Source organism: Amphiura filiformis, chromosome 4, assembly GCF_039555335.1.
Source record: "Amphiura filiformis chromosome 4, Afil_fr2py, whole genome shotgun sequence".
NCBI classification, from domain to species: domain Eukaryota; kingdom Metazoa; phylum Echinodermata; class Ophiuroidea; order Amphilepidida; family Amphiuridae; genus Amphiura; species Amphiura filiformis.
This window is the reverse complement of record NC_092631.1, coordinates 40,696,258-40,714,041: the sequence shown is the minus strand read 5'-3', so window position 1 is coordinate 40,714,041 and position 17,784 is coordinate 40,696,258. Positions and strand designations below refer to the sequence as shown.

The 17,784-nt window shown below is 36.0% G+C and overlaps 1 protein-coding gene and 1 long non-coding RNA gene across 2 annotated transcripts in view; both read left to right on the top strand.

Annotated features, from left to right (window-relative positions):
- The window catches only part of LOC140150897 (uncharacterized), a 413,208-nt gene that overhangs the window by 46,885 nt on the left and 348,539 nt on the right, over positions 1 to 17,784 (top strand). The gene's annotated exons all lie outside the window — the stretch shown is intronic.
- Positions 1,086 to 10,017, top strand: LOC140149556 (uncharacterized). Its single transcript, XM_072171634.1, has 4 exons — positions 1,086 to 1,246; positions 5,264 to 6,498; positions 6,534 to 7,544; positions 9,424 to 10,017. Exons 2-4 carry the CDS (start codon positions 5,281 to 5,283, stop codon positions 9,724 to 9,726), a joined length of 2,532 nt encoding a protein of 843 aa, XP_072027735.1. The 5' UTR covers positions 1,086 to 1,246; positions 5,264 to 5,280; the 3' UTR covers positions 9,727 to 10,017.

Genomic DNA, 17,784 nt, shown 5'->3' with positions numbered 1-17,784 from the left:
CACCGTGTGGCGTGCACTGTGAGGCCTGTAAACCTGCAATCCAACGATTTCTGCAGCATCATTTTCCTCAGTCAGTCAAAGCTTTTCTCATTTTACAACTAACATTCAATAACTGCTGCAGAATCTGATCAGATCATGTTGATATTGCTGATAATAGTGCGTGGAATCCACGGCGGCCGACAACGAAACAGCTGATTTTGAGCAGTTGTTGACGAACGCGTCGATATCGCGGGATTTCCCTGGGTGGCCATAATATTTAAATATAATGCTTACGTTATCACCAATTTTAGAGCGTATTGTTTATTATTATAATTTCTAAAAAACATTCAACCACATGGAAATTATCTATAAAATTTAAAATTACAATAATTATTTACAATATAATAGAACAGTAAGTTCGGTTTTAAAAATTTTATCGACTAAAACTTATTTGTTCGTTGTTTTTTAGTCAAGATAACGACATGAAAAAAAAATTAATACAACCGGGTGAATCATAGAACGCAAACAAGACATTATTCTTTTTGGGCTGTTTTTCCACAACCTCTAATGACCTTGACCTGTGCGTGATAACACGACTGAACTGTGTTGGAACTGGTCCGTTTTCAAGTGACTATTTTGTAAAATATATGGGTCGCCTATCCACTTTTATTATTCAATAAATATCATTCGTATATAAATTAATGTTGGTGAAGTTTTGAATATCGGATGATGTGGAGAAACGTGTATTTACTTCTTTAATCTGACAGGGGTTTACGAGGTCAGTTTTGTTTACGTTTAAACACACGCAAAAGAAGCCACGAAGTTTTTAAGTCAACTTTACATTTATTTCGCATTTGTTGTGCATAATGCATAGTTTGCTTGTTTGCTGACTAATATGGAAACATATGTTGCAGTTCGGCATAATTTCGGACCCTATTTTCATTATGATTAAGCAAAATAGGTGTGCTTGTGAGCCGGCCGGTTTGGCCGAGTGGAGTACTGGCGGCTTGCTGAGACTATTTTTGCGAACAGATCTATGACGTCACAGTTCACATCTAGCGCGTGCGCGTTGAACTTTATTATACTTCGAAACGGGCGTGAGGAACGTGGAATGACTTGAACTTCCCAGAAGCCAACTCGCCTATTGCGCACATCGATTTTCAATGTACAGGAGAAGAAGATTCTCTTGATGATTGCAATGTGCTGAGTGTGGAAGACGAGGAGGGACAGGAACCCCAGATTGTGGCAGTGGAATGTGAAGATTATGGTAATTTTGTTTCTCTTTATTATCGTTTGAATCCCTGGAAAGCCAACAGGAAATACAAATATTTAAAAACGATTCTGGTCAGCCACACGTTAAACCAGCCGGCGCTATAGTTAAGTTGCAACACTAAACGACGTGGACATGGTGGTAGACTATGCCATAGTCGAATTTTATTAAAAATATGTTATTATTAGTCATGATGAACCCATTTCGTTGAACTCAAAATTATACTGATGTTTATTAAAATTAAAGTATTCAATAGTAAAATGGTCATAAAGAGTTAAAAATATCAGACGATTAGTGACAATAAAAGTAATTGAATGCAACATTATCTTGCATAATTATAACGGCTCACTTTAATACTGAACAATTCTGATTTTGGAATCTACCAGTTTATTGATAGCGAACCCCGAAAATTCGACTATGAACTTTGAATTGTAAGCAGAACTTTACCCCGGGACTTTGCTCTCTAAAAACATACAGTCAAGCATACTTGTTTATCAGTCCATTAACCACAAGTACTAAGCATGGACGCGCTAGATGTTTGATGAGAGATTAACTTTCGCGTCAACACAAAAGCGCCGCAAATACCACAGACAGTTGTTTACGGTGTAGTTAATGGTAATGGCGCGGGCCCAGACGATTTAAACCATAGCGAGGTATGGGCGACCAATCACAAGGCAGATCCATTTAAAGATGCATTACATCATGGACAATTTTAGTTAAGCCAGAAATTGGACTAACTCTCCATAGAGTCCCGTGTTAAAAATCTTAACCGCAAGGCAATGTCAGTAGTCCACTTGGGAAGCTAACAAACAGAGGGAGTAGGGTGACTGATCCGATGTGAAAATCTATCAATTGTGCACACATTAATTAAATCAGAGTTTCAAGCTTAAATACAATATCCAGAGTATGCACAATGGGCAAGTGGACTACGGGGTAGGGAGTAGGGTGACTGATCAGATGTGAAAATCTATCAATTGTGCACACATTAATTAAATCAGAGTTTCAAGCTTAAATACAATATCCAGATTATGCACAATGGGCAAGTGGACTACAGGGTAGGGAGTAGGGTGACTGATCAGATGTGAAAATCTATCAATTGTGCACACATTAATTAAATCAGAGTTTCAAGCTTAAATACAATATCCAGAGTATGCACAATGGGCAAGTGGACTACGGGGTAGTCTAACATGGTGGAGGAAGTTGAAATCTCCAGTAGGAAAATAAATAGATGTTGACATTTATAAAGCGCCTCTCATGTGTATCAAAGCGCTTTACATTTTGGTATAATATATAAGCTGTCATACAATATGGCCATACCTTTTGACATTCCTAGTAACTGGCTTGCTACCAGTATTCTAAAATGGGGCCGACCATACAGGCCAGTGTCCCTAACGTCAATCACATGCAAAATAATGGAGAATATTATCCTCACCATAAAATGTCCCATTTTGGAAAATACAATTAATATTCTCTCCCACTTTGAACATGGATTTAGATCAAAACATAGCTATTAGTCCTTATTGTAAATAAACACCATACCGCAGTTTTGACAATTGCATCATATCTCAAAATTCTAGATTTTAATAAGCCTTTCCCTAGCAACGACTACAGCAATCCCGATTCACAAACAATCCGTCGGTGACACCCATGATAGACAATATCATCCTCTGAAGTTCCGGTCCACGAAAGTACATGTATCAAGAGTGTGCAAATATATGTTCTTTAAAGGTCAGGTCTATAGCAAAAACAAATTTATCTCTATTTGAAGAGAATAATTATTACATTACAAGTTGACACTTGTTGCAATTTTTTTGTGCGTATTTCTCCTGAAAAAGGAGAAATTGTGTGGGTAAAGTTCAGCCTCGTACGTGTTCTTCCCCCGTTTGAAGCGTACGTGTTCTCCCCCGTTTGACTGATGACGTAGGTAAATGAAGCGGACACTTTATCGTGCTCTCATCATACAATCACAATCACTTTGACAAGTTTGACATTAGCAACAATGAGTTGTACTATCACTTACCATAACAATGCTGCATAACAATATGCACGCTATTATTCTCTTTCGGGAACAAAGCCCACACAGTAATTGTTACTATTCGTTTGCTTTGTAATATTTCATCCAACTGAAACTATAGCATTGCAATATACAATGAAATCAGATACATGAGTTTGTGGACTAGCACGGTTTATATGCTGGTCTCAGATGAAATTCTAAGCTCAAATTATGTATTTATTTTGTAGGCCTAATATTTCTCATGATATTGATATACATATGAATTGTAATATCACAATTGTCTAATATATAAAAAAGAAGCGGCTAATTTTATCCATATGTTTAAAAACCATGAAATTTGTAATACTTAATTTGGAATTTTTTTCTGTGAACAGCAACAGTATACGTTCTGTCCATTGAGAGCGTTTATAGTCCCTTTTCTCACAGCGGGCACATCTCATTTCATGACGTCACCGGTTTTCTAGGCCAAATCTGTCTCGTTCGAAGGAACTCACCGCTTAAGTTGGTTTTTGCGGAATATCAATTTTAAACGTCTTATTTTCTCAAAAAAGGAGTAATTTTCATTGTCCTCATAATATTAGCTTGCCAATGATATGATGTTGTTTTTTCTATAGACCTGCCCTTTAACAGTACCATCGGAGTGAAATAACCTTCAATCATTTTGTATTCGAGTCACCCGGCATTATGTCGTACCAGCTTCCTTTGGTTTAAAACCCGTTTAAAAACGTTTTTTTGCTGAATCATGAAATGGTATCAGCCTATATTAGTGTATGTTACTTACTTGCTTACTTACGTACTTACCAAACCATTTGATCTTTAAATGCCACGAAGGTATGAACCCCAAGTGGTGTCAAATGAAAGAGGAAGAAGTAAAGAATATAATAAAAATATTTCCCACCCAGGGGTGGCACTCATAATAAGCCCTGGGTCAATATTCATATGGGTCCTTTTCATATCGCAAAATGCCAAGAAGGTATGTACCCCCGAATGGTGTCAAATGAAAGAGAACAAACTAAAACAACATTATAAAATAATTCCCCACCGGGGGTCACACCCCTCATAAGACCTGGGTCAATATTCATATTTTGGGTCCTTTTCATATCTCGAAATGCCAAGAAGGTGTGACCCCCCGAGTGGTATCAAATGAAAGAGAAAGAAGCAAAGAATGTATTAAAATTATGTTCCCCACCGGGGGTGATACTCTTCATAAGACCCGGATCAATATTTCTATTGTGGGTCCTATTCCATATCTCGAAATCCCAAGAAGATATGCGACCCCTAGTGGTGTCAAATGAAAGATGAAAAGGTAAAACGAATAGAATAAAAGTAATTTTCCTTCCGGGGTGACACTCCTCGTTAGACATGGGTCAATATTCATATTGTGGGTCCTTTTCATATCTTGAAATGTCAAGAAGATGTCAAGAAGATATGACAGCATATCCCCCCTCGAGTGGGGTCAAATGAAAAAAATAAAAAGTACAGAATATAATTTTTAAAAAAATTCCCCACCGTAGGTCCTACTTTGGGTCTCTATCTCGAAATGCCAAGAAGATGTGACCCCACAATATACTCCCGACTGAGCCACATGGTTCAGCTATGGTGCGGTAACCGCTCTAGGTTTTTAGTCGAAACGCTATGCAAAAGCCGGATTGTTATTGCATTTTGGGCAAACTTCTTTTCTGGCCGCTTCGTGTTTTTTCCCTGATGATTAAAAAAATATGAAAAAAAGTATTGAAATGCGAATATTAAAATCTATGCGAGCGGGATGCTGAGACAAGATTTCGCATTGTAGTACATACATGTAATATTTGCCATTCTGTAATCGCCTAAAATGTAATTTTGTGTAAGTAGATCAGATGTAATTTGTGTAATTAAATTAAACAGATCGCTTTACAGATTTGCTTGAGTAGTTACTTTGTTGTTTAGATGTATCTAAAAAACCCAAATATTCAGTTATTTCATCATTCGCATTTTGTTTAATTTTTTCTTTAATATCAAAGACCCTACGCAAGATTGGATGAATAAATGTGGCACCGAATGTACCCAGGAAACAGTGTCACGAACCGGATGCAAGTGTGATCCATTGTGTGTAAGCTACGGCGACTGCTGTCCAGATTACGTCACCAATGACAATTGTCCTCCACCAGGAGTGACTCTTGGGATTGAGGAAACTTGCATGCCGATGCCTGTGCATCATTCTCCACCTTTCATGATGCCACGAGATTTTGACGTAGGATATTTTTTGATCAGTGGATGTAGCGATTCATATCCATGGAAAGATGACGATATTTTTCTCCAGTGTGGACAAGAACCCAACGCAAGGGATCCGATAACTTTCACGCCAGTCCAGGAAACAGTCGCGTCGGGTGCGAAACGCAAGGTGTATCGAAATGTTTTCTGTGCTATCTGTAATTTGGAGGACTTTAAAAACCTGCAAGAATGGGAACTTGGACTTACTAATACAACTGAGGACAATGTCAGGATACTAAATGTTTTTCCTCCAGTTAAGAGTGAGTTACCTCGTACATGCTACCTTAATTTGGAAGAAGTAGCCAACTGCCGTGGTCATATTAGTATCAGAGAAGGTTGCAATACATACTATGCACCATTTCGTATGGAAAACAAAGTATACACGAACAAGTTGTGTGCTGTTTGTAGTGATGAGTTTCCAATAAATATCACGTTAGATAACCATCTAAGGCTACCAGTGGTGAAGGATCTACCAAACCCATACTGTGGGTACTTAGCAGAAACTAATTTCAGGTATGTTGCACCTACCGTAGTATCGCTACAAGCGGAAGTTTTTATACCGGAACTTCTTGCCCTTTTTGACTTTGGTGGAACCAGCAATCGATGCAATCCTGGGGAAGTGTTTGACCGCTTCACGCAAGATTGTAGATTGCTAAGTTGTCCGCCAAACTACAGACTCTCCAGCGGAATATGCGTGGCTGTGCGTGTAGATTCCCTACCTATAATGTTACCCACTGGAAACCCATCAGTTGCAGGAGGTTACGAAAAGTGCATCAAGGCTGCTTGGATGGAACAAATTGCTTATAGCAATCGATACCTGAGTAACGCAACTATTGCTGCTATACGCAACGTTACACTGCACACGGATACAGTAATTGTTCATGTAAATGAAGGATTCACCAATTCAACCATTACTGGATTAACAATATCCTTTTGTCATGGAGGAATATTTCAACCGAGGGACACCTATTTTGCAATGTATCATCTTTGATTTTGTCGTTGAATGACAATACTAGCCAGGGACGAAACTATTCTACTGACATAACATGTGTAAGCAATGTCAAAAGAGTTGGGTGTGTTTCCGACGATGGTGTCAACTTGGATAATGTCAACAATACAGTAACTTTAATCAAGTATATCTGGGAAGATCGCAAGGAATGCTACATGGTCTCTATAATATGGAATGCCTGTATTGATACAGTAAAGATACCTTGTCCTGAAATTGAAATCGGTCCGGATGAATACGAGATTAGCATCGCAGATAATGGAACAACCATCATTCATAAGGAAAGTGGGAAGATGATCCCAAGCGACAAATTCAACTTTGGAGAAAACGGGACTTTAAAAGTTTGTTATTCTTACTTTCATCCACAAGCAACCAAGGTGCAAGAAGTTTTGAATTACGTTTCTTTTGCGTGTTTCATTTTATCTCTTGTTGCAACCTTCATGACTTTCATCAGCTACTGCATTTTTAAACACTTACGTAATATCACCGGTTACATCATCATGAACTTTTTGGTAGCATTTTTCGTCGCACAGCTCATGTTTCTGATTTCTCCACGTCTAATCAACCCACTAAACCTTTGTATTGCATCAGCCGTTATGAGTCAGTTCTTCTGGCTTGCTGCGTTCTTTTGGATGAATGCTGTAAGTCTTGTCACGACAAGTACAATGAGTCGGAGCACTCTTGTGCGAAATAAGTCCTTGGAAATGGGTGTCCTTGCAAGATATATGGTTTACGCGTGGGGTGGACCTCTAATCATCGTTGGAGTCTGCATCACTCTTCATTTCTGCGACTGTACCGATATTGCTCCGATCTATGGTAGGAAGGATGCTGCCATATGTTGGCTTATAGGTCACGATGGATTTGCAGTCTTGTGGGGCTTTTCTGCACCTGTAGCTGCGCTTCTTCTTTTCAATGTGATTTTGTTCCTGTATGCTGTAATAACGTTCCGTAGAAAAATGTCATCCGGAAGAACTACCAAGACGTCATCAAAACGGATAAAGATGGAAATAGGCATCTATGTCAAGGTAAACATTGCATTGTAACTCTCTTTTTATTGCTTTTTGAAGGATATTCATATATCAAATCATCATTATCATAGGGTGATTGTAGCCGTGTGGAAATTCCTTTCGACTCTTTTGGCTAGGTTATTATAGTCGTGATCTGAAGTGATTAATGTAGACTGTTATGTTAACATGCCAAGTTCATAAGGTAAGTTTCAATATATTTTACAGTGCGTGTTTAAGTATAGAGGCCCTGCATGAAATTATCGATTGGCTCCTAACAAAGGATTTGAGCCGGTGTCCTTCACCGTAGTTATGGCGGGGTGCTGTCCATTCAATCAAATGTTGTCATCAACCTATTTGATCGTAGTGCAGGGTTATGTGTGTGAGACGAACTGTCAAGGTAGATTGCAATCATGCTTTTGTTGAATGCATTTGAGTAGTCCGCCATATTTACGGGATGATACGTCACATGCAAGGCCTCTATGGCAGTCCGAGAAGTCATATCTTCACTCTTTCGAAACTGACTGCGAGATAAAGTAAACAGGGAGTCCCAAAAAAAAAAGAAGAAGAGAGAGAGAGAGAGAGAGAAAAAAAAGAGAAAAAAAAAGAAACCGGGTGAATGAATTTGGACAAAAGTCATCGCAATCAACAAATTTCTAAGTTTATTTTCATACTCGCTCACCCTTTCCTAACGTTTGTGTTTCTTATTTTATAATCATATGGTGCTATGTTATTCATGGTTTCGCTGAAGGCGAACCTGAATACATAATTTTCGAATTGCCTTCACATTGATAGGCCTACACACTGTGGTTGAATTATAAGAAACTTAACATGGATTCATGAAATTGGATAGCTATAACACTAACAGATTTTTGCAATACTCTTTATGCAATGTGTTCAACTTGTCAAAAAACCAAGAAAGACATGATTAAGTAATGAACTTGTAGCTTTAATTTTTGATACTGTGCAATATTATGTATAATGATTTAAGTTTTTGTTTAAAGTAATGGTAATGATCAAGTGCTTACAGCTTTACGTGTGATTTTTGATATTAAGCAACATGTTTACAAAGATTTAAATATTACATTTCTTGGAAATATTCCAAAAACATTAATGTGAGAAAACTTAAGCTTTTTAGCCAGTTCGATTTCTTTATGCAATAATCCTTTATTCAATAATTATATTAACATTAACAAAAATATTTTTACAAGTACCGAGCATCATCTTTTATGCAATCTTTTATTCTTAATATCGTGCAGCATTTTAACCTAATTAAATGCTTTGCAAGAAACTGATTGTTTAAGAAGAACGAAAAAGATTTCTCGAAACAAAATATGAATCCCACGTGTTAACAACAAGTGTGCATTGTGTTGAATGATCTTTTTTTAAACTCGGATTGGCAAGAATTGACGCGTGCGTTATATAATCGATCATTTGTTCAATCAGTCAACCGATTCAAGTAAAATTAGCGTATAAGATGCAGAATCAGATGGCCTACACGCTCTTTTTTTAATAGTTGGATTCTGATGCCTATTTCTCAACTTATGGCCAAATTTATTCACCCATAATATTTTCTGTAACAACATGTATTAGTATGGCTCCCTGCGCTTGAAATTAATTTGAAGGTCCCTACCGAAAGATGGGTCACTTTCATGGTCCCATTGGCTTATATGCTTACAAAGTTTTTAAACATTATACCAATTAGACAGAGCTTATTTATCACAGACAATACCCCAAAAGTAGTTCCGTCGAGGAATCACCCCGAGATCCTGTTCACTTAACACGAGTATCAAACTATCAAAACACTACGCAACACGTATACACCACACCATGCAAAAACACTACAGGATTATGAAGGAAGTTTTACCAGTTTAAGAGTAATTTATTATTTTCTTTATAGCTAACGATTTTGATGGGACTTCCATGGCTGCTGGGATTTGTCCAAACCATAGTATCCAACATCATCCTCAACTACATATATACTATTCTCAACTCACTGCAAGGAGTGTTGATATTTTGGGCGTTGATTCTTACTGAACGCGCTGGGAAACTTTGGCGTCAAAAGATGTGTGGTAGGAAGCAGGCGTCGGGAGCGTCTGGCATGTCTTCTAAAAATCAAAAGCCCACTGTGAAGACGGTATCTACTTCATTCATGACACCATCCACAAGTAATGCAGAGTCTGCAACAAATGAATACCAGTGATGAACACACATTGGTGTGGCCATTTTGTCGAATAGTACGTTTATAAATGAATTGCTCAAAGAATTATTAGAAAAAGGGCATTATTAATTAAAGATCGCAAATCCTGAATATTCATGTCACTTCCTGTAGCAAACAACATTGCATATAGTGTATATATTGGATGATTGGATGATGATCTTTTTCGTATCTAACGTCATTTAGGACTGGGGTAGCGACGTTGACACAGTATTTATTGTGGGATCTGAGAGCACATCAGACACATCAAATTGCATTCTTAATATGAAGAATGTCTTTCTGATATCAAATAATTTTGATTTTTTTGAAATTGGCGATATAATACAAATTTTATGGCAAATTGTTAAAAATTGATATTTTTATCATTTAACAGTCCTCGAAGTCCGAAAATTAAATTCCTTTTGCAGACAGGTAACACACATGATTAGGAAAATTTTCAACCGGGTTTGCTAAAAATCACCACTGCCGGTAGTAAATATGAATATTTTTTCCGAGCAGCTTACAATTTTGATACCTTTTGTGAAACTTTATTTATATCTTCAATACGAAAGGTCAAAATTTTCATAATAATCGTCGCACAGCACGGGGCCAAAAATATCTCATAGCTGCTGCTCGCGTTTGTTTTGCTGTGGACATTTGTCTGGCCAATTATTGTTTTTGTTTTCTTTAGGCCTACAAAAATATTGGTAAAAGATGGGATGTTAAAAGAATTTTGTTGGAACTATAAATAGGCCTATGCCTACCTGGTAACAACTTATTTAAATTTGTGACAATATTTCTGTAACAGAGTATCTTCTCTGATATAATACTCATAATTATGTTTATAGGACTATCAATATCATTGTAAATAAGAAATCATATTCAGAACTCATAATCGACCCAGGCCCCACAGCTGAAAGGCACCGTAAAGCCGTGCAAAAAAGAAATAACAATTATCATAGATGGCTCAGTGATGGTCTCCCGTAGAACACCATAGGTCCCAGACTAAAATTATGTTGAAAGTAATGTAGGCATATTTTGCACTTTCACTCTATACCTAGGCAGTGAACACTCTTTCAAGTGCACATTTCGCTATATGATGCTATATGTGACCCGTTACAGCAAAAGGTACCTTAAGTCGGGAGCTACAAATGCCTCATTTTGCTAGTGCCAAATGCATTCTAAACCAATCATTAATCCTATTGTTGTAGAGCATAATAAGCTTGTACCTGTCTATAGAACTGTTTGTTATACAGCCCCAGTCTTTATTTGCTATGGCTAATCCCTATTCAAATGGCATGAGTGGTGGGTTACAAAAGCATTGTATTACATTTGTATAGGTATAGCCACCCACTAACAATGGGAGGACATTCTTGAACCTCGTTGACTTGGAGATGATTTGAAATGACCGCCACTTCAGATTGTCATTATTGTTTGATATTTGCTGCCAACAATATGGAAAAACAGACACATGTAGCAGCCGACATAAGGTACCTTTCGCTGTAACGGGTCACATATGGAATATTAGGCCATGGGACTGTAGAATTAGTAGGAGCCTATATTGAACTAATTTAAAATATATTTCCGGGGAAACAGCCCTAATTTATCATTTAAAATCTTCATTCACGAAAACATACCTGCAATTTGAAATTAAGTGCAGAAAGATTTTAACATAAATAAATATAATTATAATGCTATGGAACTGAAACCGATTTAATTTCCACATTATTATTTAGAATTAGCAACGATATCACGAACGCTATGATTTCAGATATATGAATTATTTTTCATGAAAATGCAATGTCACGTGACATCAATGTTCTATGCAACGCGTGTGTATTAAATAAACTGAAGTTATGTGCATCGTATCATTAGGCCTATATCCATAGACCGCAGTTAGTCCATGCACATCGTGCATTAGGCCAATGTTTCTGAATATCAATTTTCTTCAGTCGGAGCACATTATACATGTAGGCCTACCGGACATATAATCAAACCGAAGAGCACCATCAGCATAATAGTGACCGTCCACGGCGAATGAGCCGTAAATTCCTCCCCGGTCAATTTTGTTTTATTTCGTGTTTAAAAATAAACATCATAAACTTAAAAATGGTATATCATTTGACTTCAAACGATATCCAGAAGCGAGGTTATGGTTTGTTAAACTTTGCTCCTTCAACAAAATTATAGCTTTTACGTTTTTACATGTGTCTCTTTTTCCACATTGCTGGCAATATATATCAAACAGTCATAATTGGCGGTCATTTCAAATCATCCCCAAGTCAACGAGGTTTAAGAAAGTTCTCTCATTGTTAATTGTTGGTTATGCATACCTGTACAAAATACAATGCCTGGTAACCCCACTTGAACAGGATTTAGCAAAAGCAAACAAAGACCAGAGCTATTAAAAGTTCTATAGCCGGCCATCTAAGGTAGAAGCTTATTATCCACTTCAACAATAGGATTATTGATTAGTTTTTGACTATCAAAATAAGACGGAAGTCGGGCCAGCTTAAGTTATCGATGAATACGACCTTCGTACACATTTTACACCGTAACACGGAATACAATTTAGGGAATTTACGGCTCGTTTGTGCTGCCGGGTCACAATAGGTCTGCCATTTGTTTATTACTTCACACCTGGGCCGGGCTTCAAGCAATCGATCATGCCGCTACCCGCAGTATAAAAAGGGGTGAAAAGTGCACAGGAGTACATGTACTTGAATGGGAGTGAAATTGCAAAGGTGCGCATAGGCGCATAGGTGCGAAGGTCCGCATAGATTGCACGGTGTAACTACGAGTTACCAAAAATAGAGCGTACAGTGCAAAGTGAGTTCACGGGGTCACGTCGGAAAACTTGGATTTATTTATTTTATACTTTGAAACACTATATGCACTTTATAGATAGTTAATAAATTTACGATCAAACAGTATTGATCACTTTTGCTAAGATTATTGTATAATTAAATCACTCTGAATTCAGCATGTCGGTGTACAGTGTAGTGGTTTGATCGCTTGCATATTGATGCAAGAGTCACGGGTTCGATTCCTACCTGGGGCTTATTGAAAATATTAAAAATAATCATATTTTTTCAATTACGAAAAGGAAAAATTATATTGTAAATCAATCTATTTTTGGGTATGAACGTTTGGACAGTATTTATTGTGGGACATTACAGCACATCAGACATATCGAATTGCATTCTGAATACGAAGAATGTCCTGATGATATCAAATAATTTTGATTTTTGAAATTCGCAATGTAATACACATTTTATGGCAAATCATTAAAATTGATATTTTTGATATTTAACAGTACTTGAAGTAAACTTTATAAATCTGATGATTTATACTTAAAGTGTATGTAGGTGGGATGAAAAGCCGACGATCAATTCAAAATTTTGACCTTTCGTATTGAAGATATGGATTTTTTTCCCAAAACACCAAAAAAAATAGGTCTTTTGGGGAAAAAATCTATATCTTCAATATAAAAGGTCACAATTTTCAATTGATCGTCGGCTTTTCCTCCCAGCTACATACACTTTAAGAATATATCATTAGATTTATAAAATTTATTTCGACGACTGTTATATATCAAAAATTTGAAAAATATCATATTTTAATAATTTGTCATAAAATTTATATTATATCGTGAATTTCAAAAATGAAAATTATTTGATATCAGAAAGACATGCTTCGTATTCAGAATGCAATTCGATACGTCTGAGGTGCTCTCATGTCCCACAAAAATACTGTCGAAACGCCATAAACGCTCGTTCTAGATCCCTTAAGGTTAGCAACTATTTTAAACTGTTGCGATTTGGTAGCTCACAGCATCTTACGAATGGTAGTGAGCTTTAGCAAAAATTGCATTAATCAATTCATAGCGATTGTGTAGAAGAATTCAGATATCACAGATATACTTTTGTAGGTCCTCTGGTTCTTCAGTTATGTTGTAAAGAGGGCTGAAACAACACTTTTGTAAAACATACATAACTCATTAACAACAATAAATCAAGCAAGTTTTCAAAGTAAATGATTTTGTAGAATGAACTTTTGCAAAACAGCAAAGTGTTATTTTTCAGTAACATATTAGTTCAGATAATGAAAATCGATATTTTGACTGCTTCAACTAAGTCTACACTTAAAATTGTTTGTAGTAGATCCTGTCGAGCATAAATTGTATTTATTTGGTTCCTGCAGTAGGTGATATCGCATCTTACCAATCAGAAGGGGAGGGCGAGTGTCATGCTTCTACAAATGTTTGAGCTATTCAACAGTGACTAGCCGACAAAACATGGAAAGTAACGATAGAAGATCAGGAAACTGAAACCAATATTATTGTTAATGCAATACGAAAAGTCACCACAACCCATGATTCCCTTTTCCCCGCTGTGACAGACGTTAATGTGTATATACATAGTGTGGTGCATATCAAGTTCGGTTGTGACGTCAATGCTTTATGAGGTTAGTGCGCCGCAAGCGTGCGGACGAACTACTCTTGTATACATGCGTGTACGGTTTGATACTGCGCACAGCGAAATACGCACCTAAGTTCTCGGAGGGGGTACTCACATGTAAATGGGGTATGGGTATGTGCGGCGGTCAAGGGTCCCTTTTTCAGGCTCCCCGGCAGTTCCTTAAGACCCACATTGGAATCATGCTCCAGTTCTTTGACCCTCAAACTCTGGCAATTGTAGCTCTTTAGCCCAAATTTGGAAAATTTTGGAATTTTTTAGCTCCAAAGCCTATAATTTGGCCTAATTTTAGTTCACAAGACCCACTACAAATGTTGACATTTCAGTTCATCAAGCCCCTATTTTTCCAAATATCAGTTCTTAGTTCCCAAAGTTCGGCGCTCTGCGCCGCACACCCCTACCAAAATTTCAGTTGAGTGCCCCCCGGGCCTAAGTTACTACCAAATTGAGGCGAACCACATAATACTAGCCCTCTGGCCATTAATCTTTAATCAAATTTTATTTGATTCTTGATTTTTGCTCTTACAAATGATTCTAGGAAAATTCTTTTAATTTAATAAGGTCATTTGGTATAATGTAACACATTGAGTTGACTTTGTCTTTAACTCATCTAAATAGACGTTTGTTTCTTATTCACAAGAATAAATTTTGCTTATTTGTTTTTCTTTTTCAATTATGTTATTGTGCGTATGGTTATATTTGTAAATATCGGTTCTCAAAAAACCCGAATTTTTTCGGGAAGAAAAAAACAATTTTTTTAAATGGCCCCAAGGGGCCGAACGGGAGCTGTAAAACACGGCTACATGAAATCTCAGATATATTAGCTGGAAATGGATAATCGTATTCTATGATAGGAATGCATTCATTTGATATTATCAATTAATTTTTAATTTCTTAAAAAATGCTTTGTAGTGTTTAAAACAATACAGGATAAATGAGAAGGTAAAATTACCTTCAACGGGAACCGGTTTTCGCCCGCGCGATAAAGCCGGGCTCATCAACCGCACAGTTAAACTGTATCAGGGATAAATTATATTTAATAATAGCATATAAACTTCACACAAGTACTCCCCGAGTTTGATATCTTTTATTCACAAGAATTTTTGTGAAAATAATCTGTTAAAATAAATTATAGGTTAGTTACTTGTTATCAGCATTATATTTAATAGCCAATGGCTTTCTGTGGATATACCAATCCTTCATGATGAGTTAAGATTGACATTTATGCATTTTCACATTGGATCTTCTTTATTTCGAGATGTTTCTCAGAGACTGATGTTTAAAAGAGCCACTTTCAAGTCATTTGTTAATTAATTATTTTAATTATGGGTTATTTGACTTATATAGACCATTTGTGTTTGGGATTACGATATATTGCAACTCTGTTGTATGACGTTGCTACCCTTTGTCAAATCCTGATCTTTTTGAAGTTTCAAGTGGCTCTGAAAAGAGCCGTTTGATTTACATACACTGACTGGTTCCTGTGCAAGTTATTTCTCCGCGGATATTTCCGTAGACAGCAGATATCATGACCAGACTCACCTATGACATGGAACTTAGATCAAACATTTAATTCTTGCATTCAGGCTCTACGGAAATATCCCGTAAGTGTTGACAAAATATTGTTCAAAAATGTCAAAAGATATTGTACATTAACATAATGACGACATTTTCTAAATGACGTCCCAGCACACACAAAACGTTTTCGACATCATTCGCAAAAGGTAAGAAAGGGTTGCCACAAAACGTTTAAATATCGGGTTATACAGGGTGTCTCAATAAAAATAGGCCCTGTGGAATTTGGTAAAAATCGGCATGTAAAGTGAATTTTTTTTACAGATTCAAAAACCAATGCTTTAAAAATTATCAAAATCCGTTCACGCGTCAGTGAGATAATTGGTATTGTACAAATATACACATTTTTGGACCATTCCGATGGGGAAATGCACGTTAAAAATAATGTGCTGCATTGTAGTTTACAATGAAGAAACAAAATGAAGTAAACTTTCTGGGTGGGAGTTAAGTTGAAAATCAATCAACCAGTAATTCAAATCAATCAATCAATCAATCAAATCAATAAAACAATCAATCAATCAATCAATCAATCAATCAAACAAACAAACAAACAAACAAACAAACAAACAAACAACCAATCAATTAATCAATCAATCAATCAATCAACATATCAATCATTAATCTCCCAAAGAATGTTTTCACACCTTTCACTTTGGGTTATCAATATGGCAAAGTATTTTCGTCTAAATAATGTGTTCACATTTCTCAAGCAACAGTGCTGGCCTTTATATTGAAATAAAATTGGTTCCATCAAAATGAAATGGTCCAGGTGATAGCATCGATGTGACACTAAAAATGATAAATAACATCATAACAACATATCCAGCAACACTGGGTGTTTACTTCATTTATATATTTATCCCATTCTAAACAACAATACAACACATTATTGTTTTAAAATGTGTATTGCCCATTGGAAAAGGTCAAAATGAGTCTATTTGTAGTTTTTCAATTATCTCAGTGACGCGTGAACAGATTTTGATGGCTTTTGCATCATTTTATAGCAGGCACTTCATGGTTTAGGAATCTTAAAGAAAATTTTAATTTTACTGCCGATATTTCAAGTTATGTCCTCCAATCCACAGGGCCTATATTTATTGAGACACCCTGTATGAAGGACGTACAAATGGATGAAAACCTTTTCATAACATTATAAAGCATTTGTTGATAACCCAATGCAAATATTCTAACATATTGTTATTCAAGTCTTGACAAAATATTTAACAGACGTTTGCAAAATATATTTTACAATAACATTTGTCGCAGTGTGTTTTCATACAAAACGTTTTTTAAAGAAAGTTTCCATGACCTTTTTTTATATAACCCGATATTTAATGTTATTAAAACGTTTTTATCTAAACCAAAACCCAAAGTATATTATGTTTAGAACGTTTTAAAATATTTTTGTGTTTCCTGGGGTAGATACGGTACGATTTAGGGTCGAAAAAAAAACCGGACATGTTTTGAAAAGAACCCCTAATACCTCATACTTATTTGAGACACTAAACAATATACCGTATATATAGGTAAATGCTGGATAAAGTATACGACAATAATACAAAACATAAAATATAAAGATCTAACTTTTCAATGAATTTTCAATTCTCATGTTTTTTTAGATTTACAAACCCTAATAAAACAACGTCAAACATAAGAATCACATTTATCTAGATGCTTCTTTTCAATTCTAATAATTTTCCCATAATACAATGAAAAACAAAAGAAATACATTTACAAATCCTAATAAAATAAAGCCAAACATAAAAATAACTTTTTTCTAGGTTCTTAATATTTTCAACTCTTATAATTTTCCTCATAATATAATGAAAAACAAAAGAAATAGATTTTCAAACCCTAATAAAATAAAAATAAAAATTTGCTTTTGTTTTTCATTGTATTATGAGGAAAATTGTGAGAATTGAAAATAAGCATCTAGAAAGAAGTTATTTGTATGTTTGACTTTGTTTTATTAGGGTTGTAAATCTAAATTCTCATAATTTTCCTCACAATA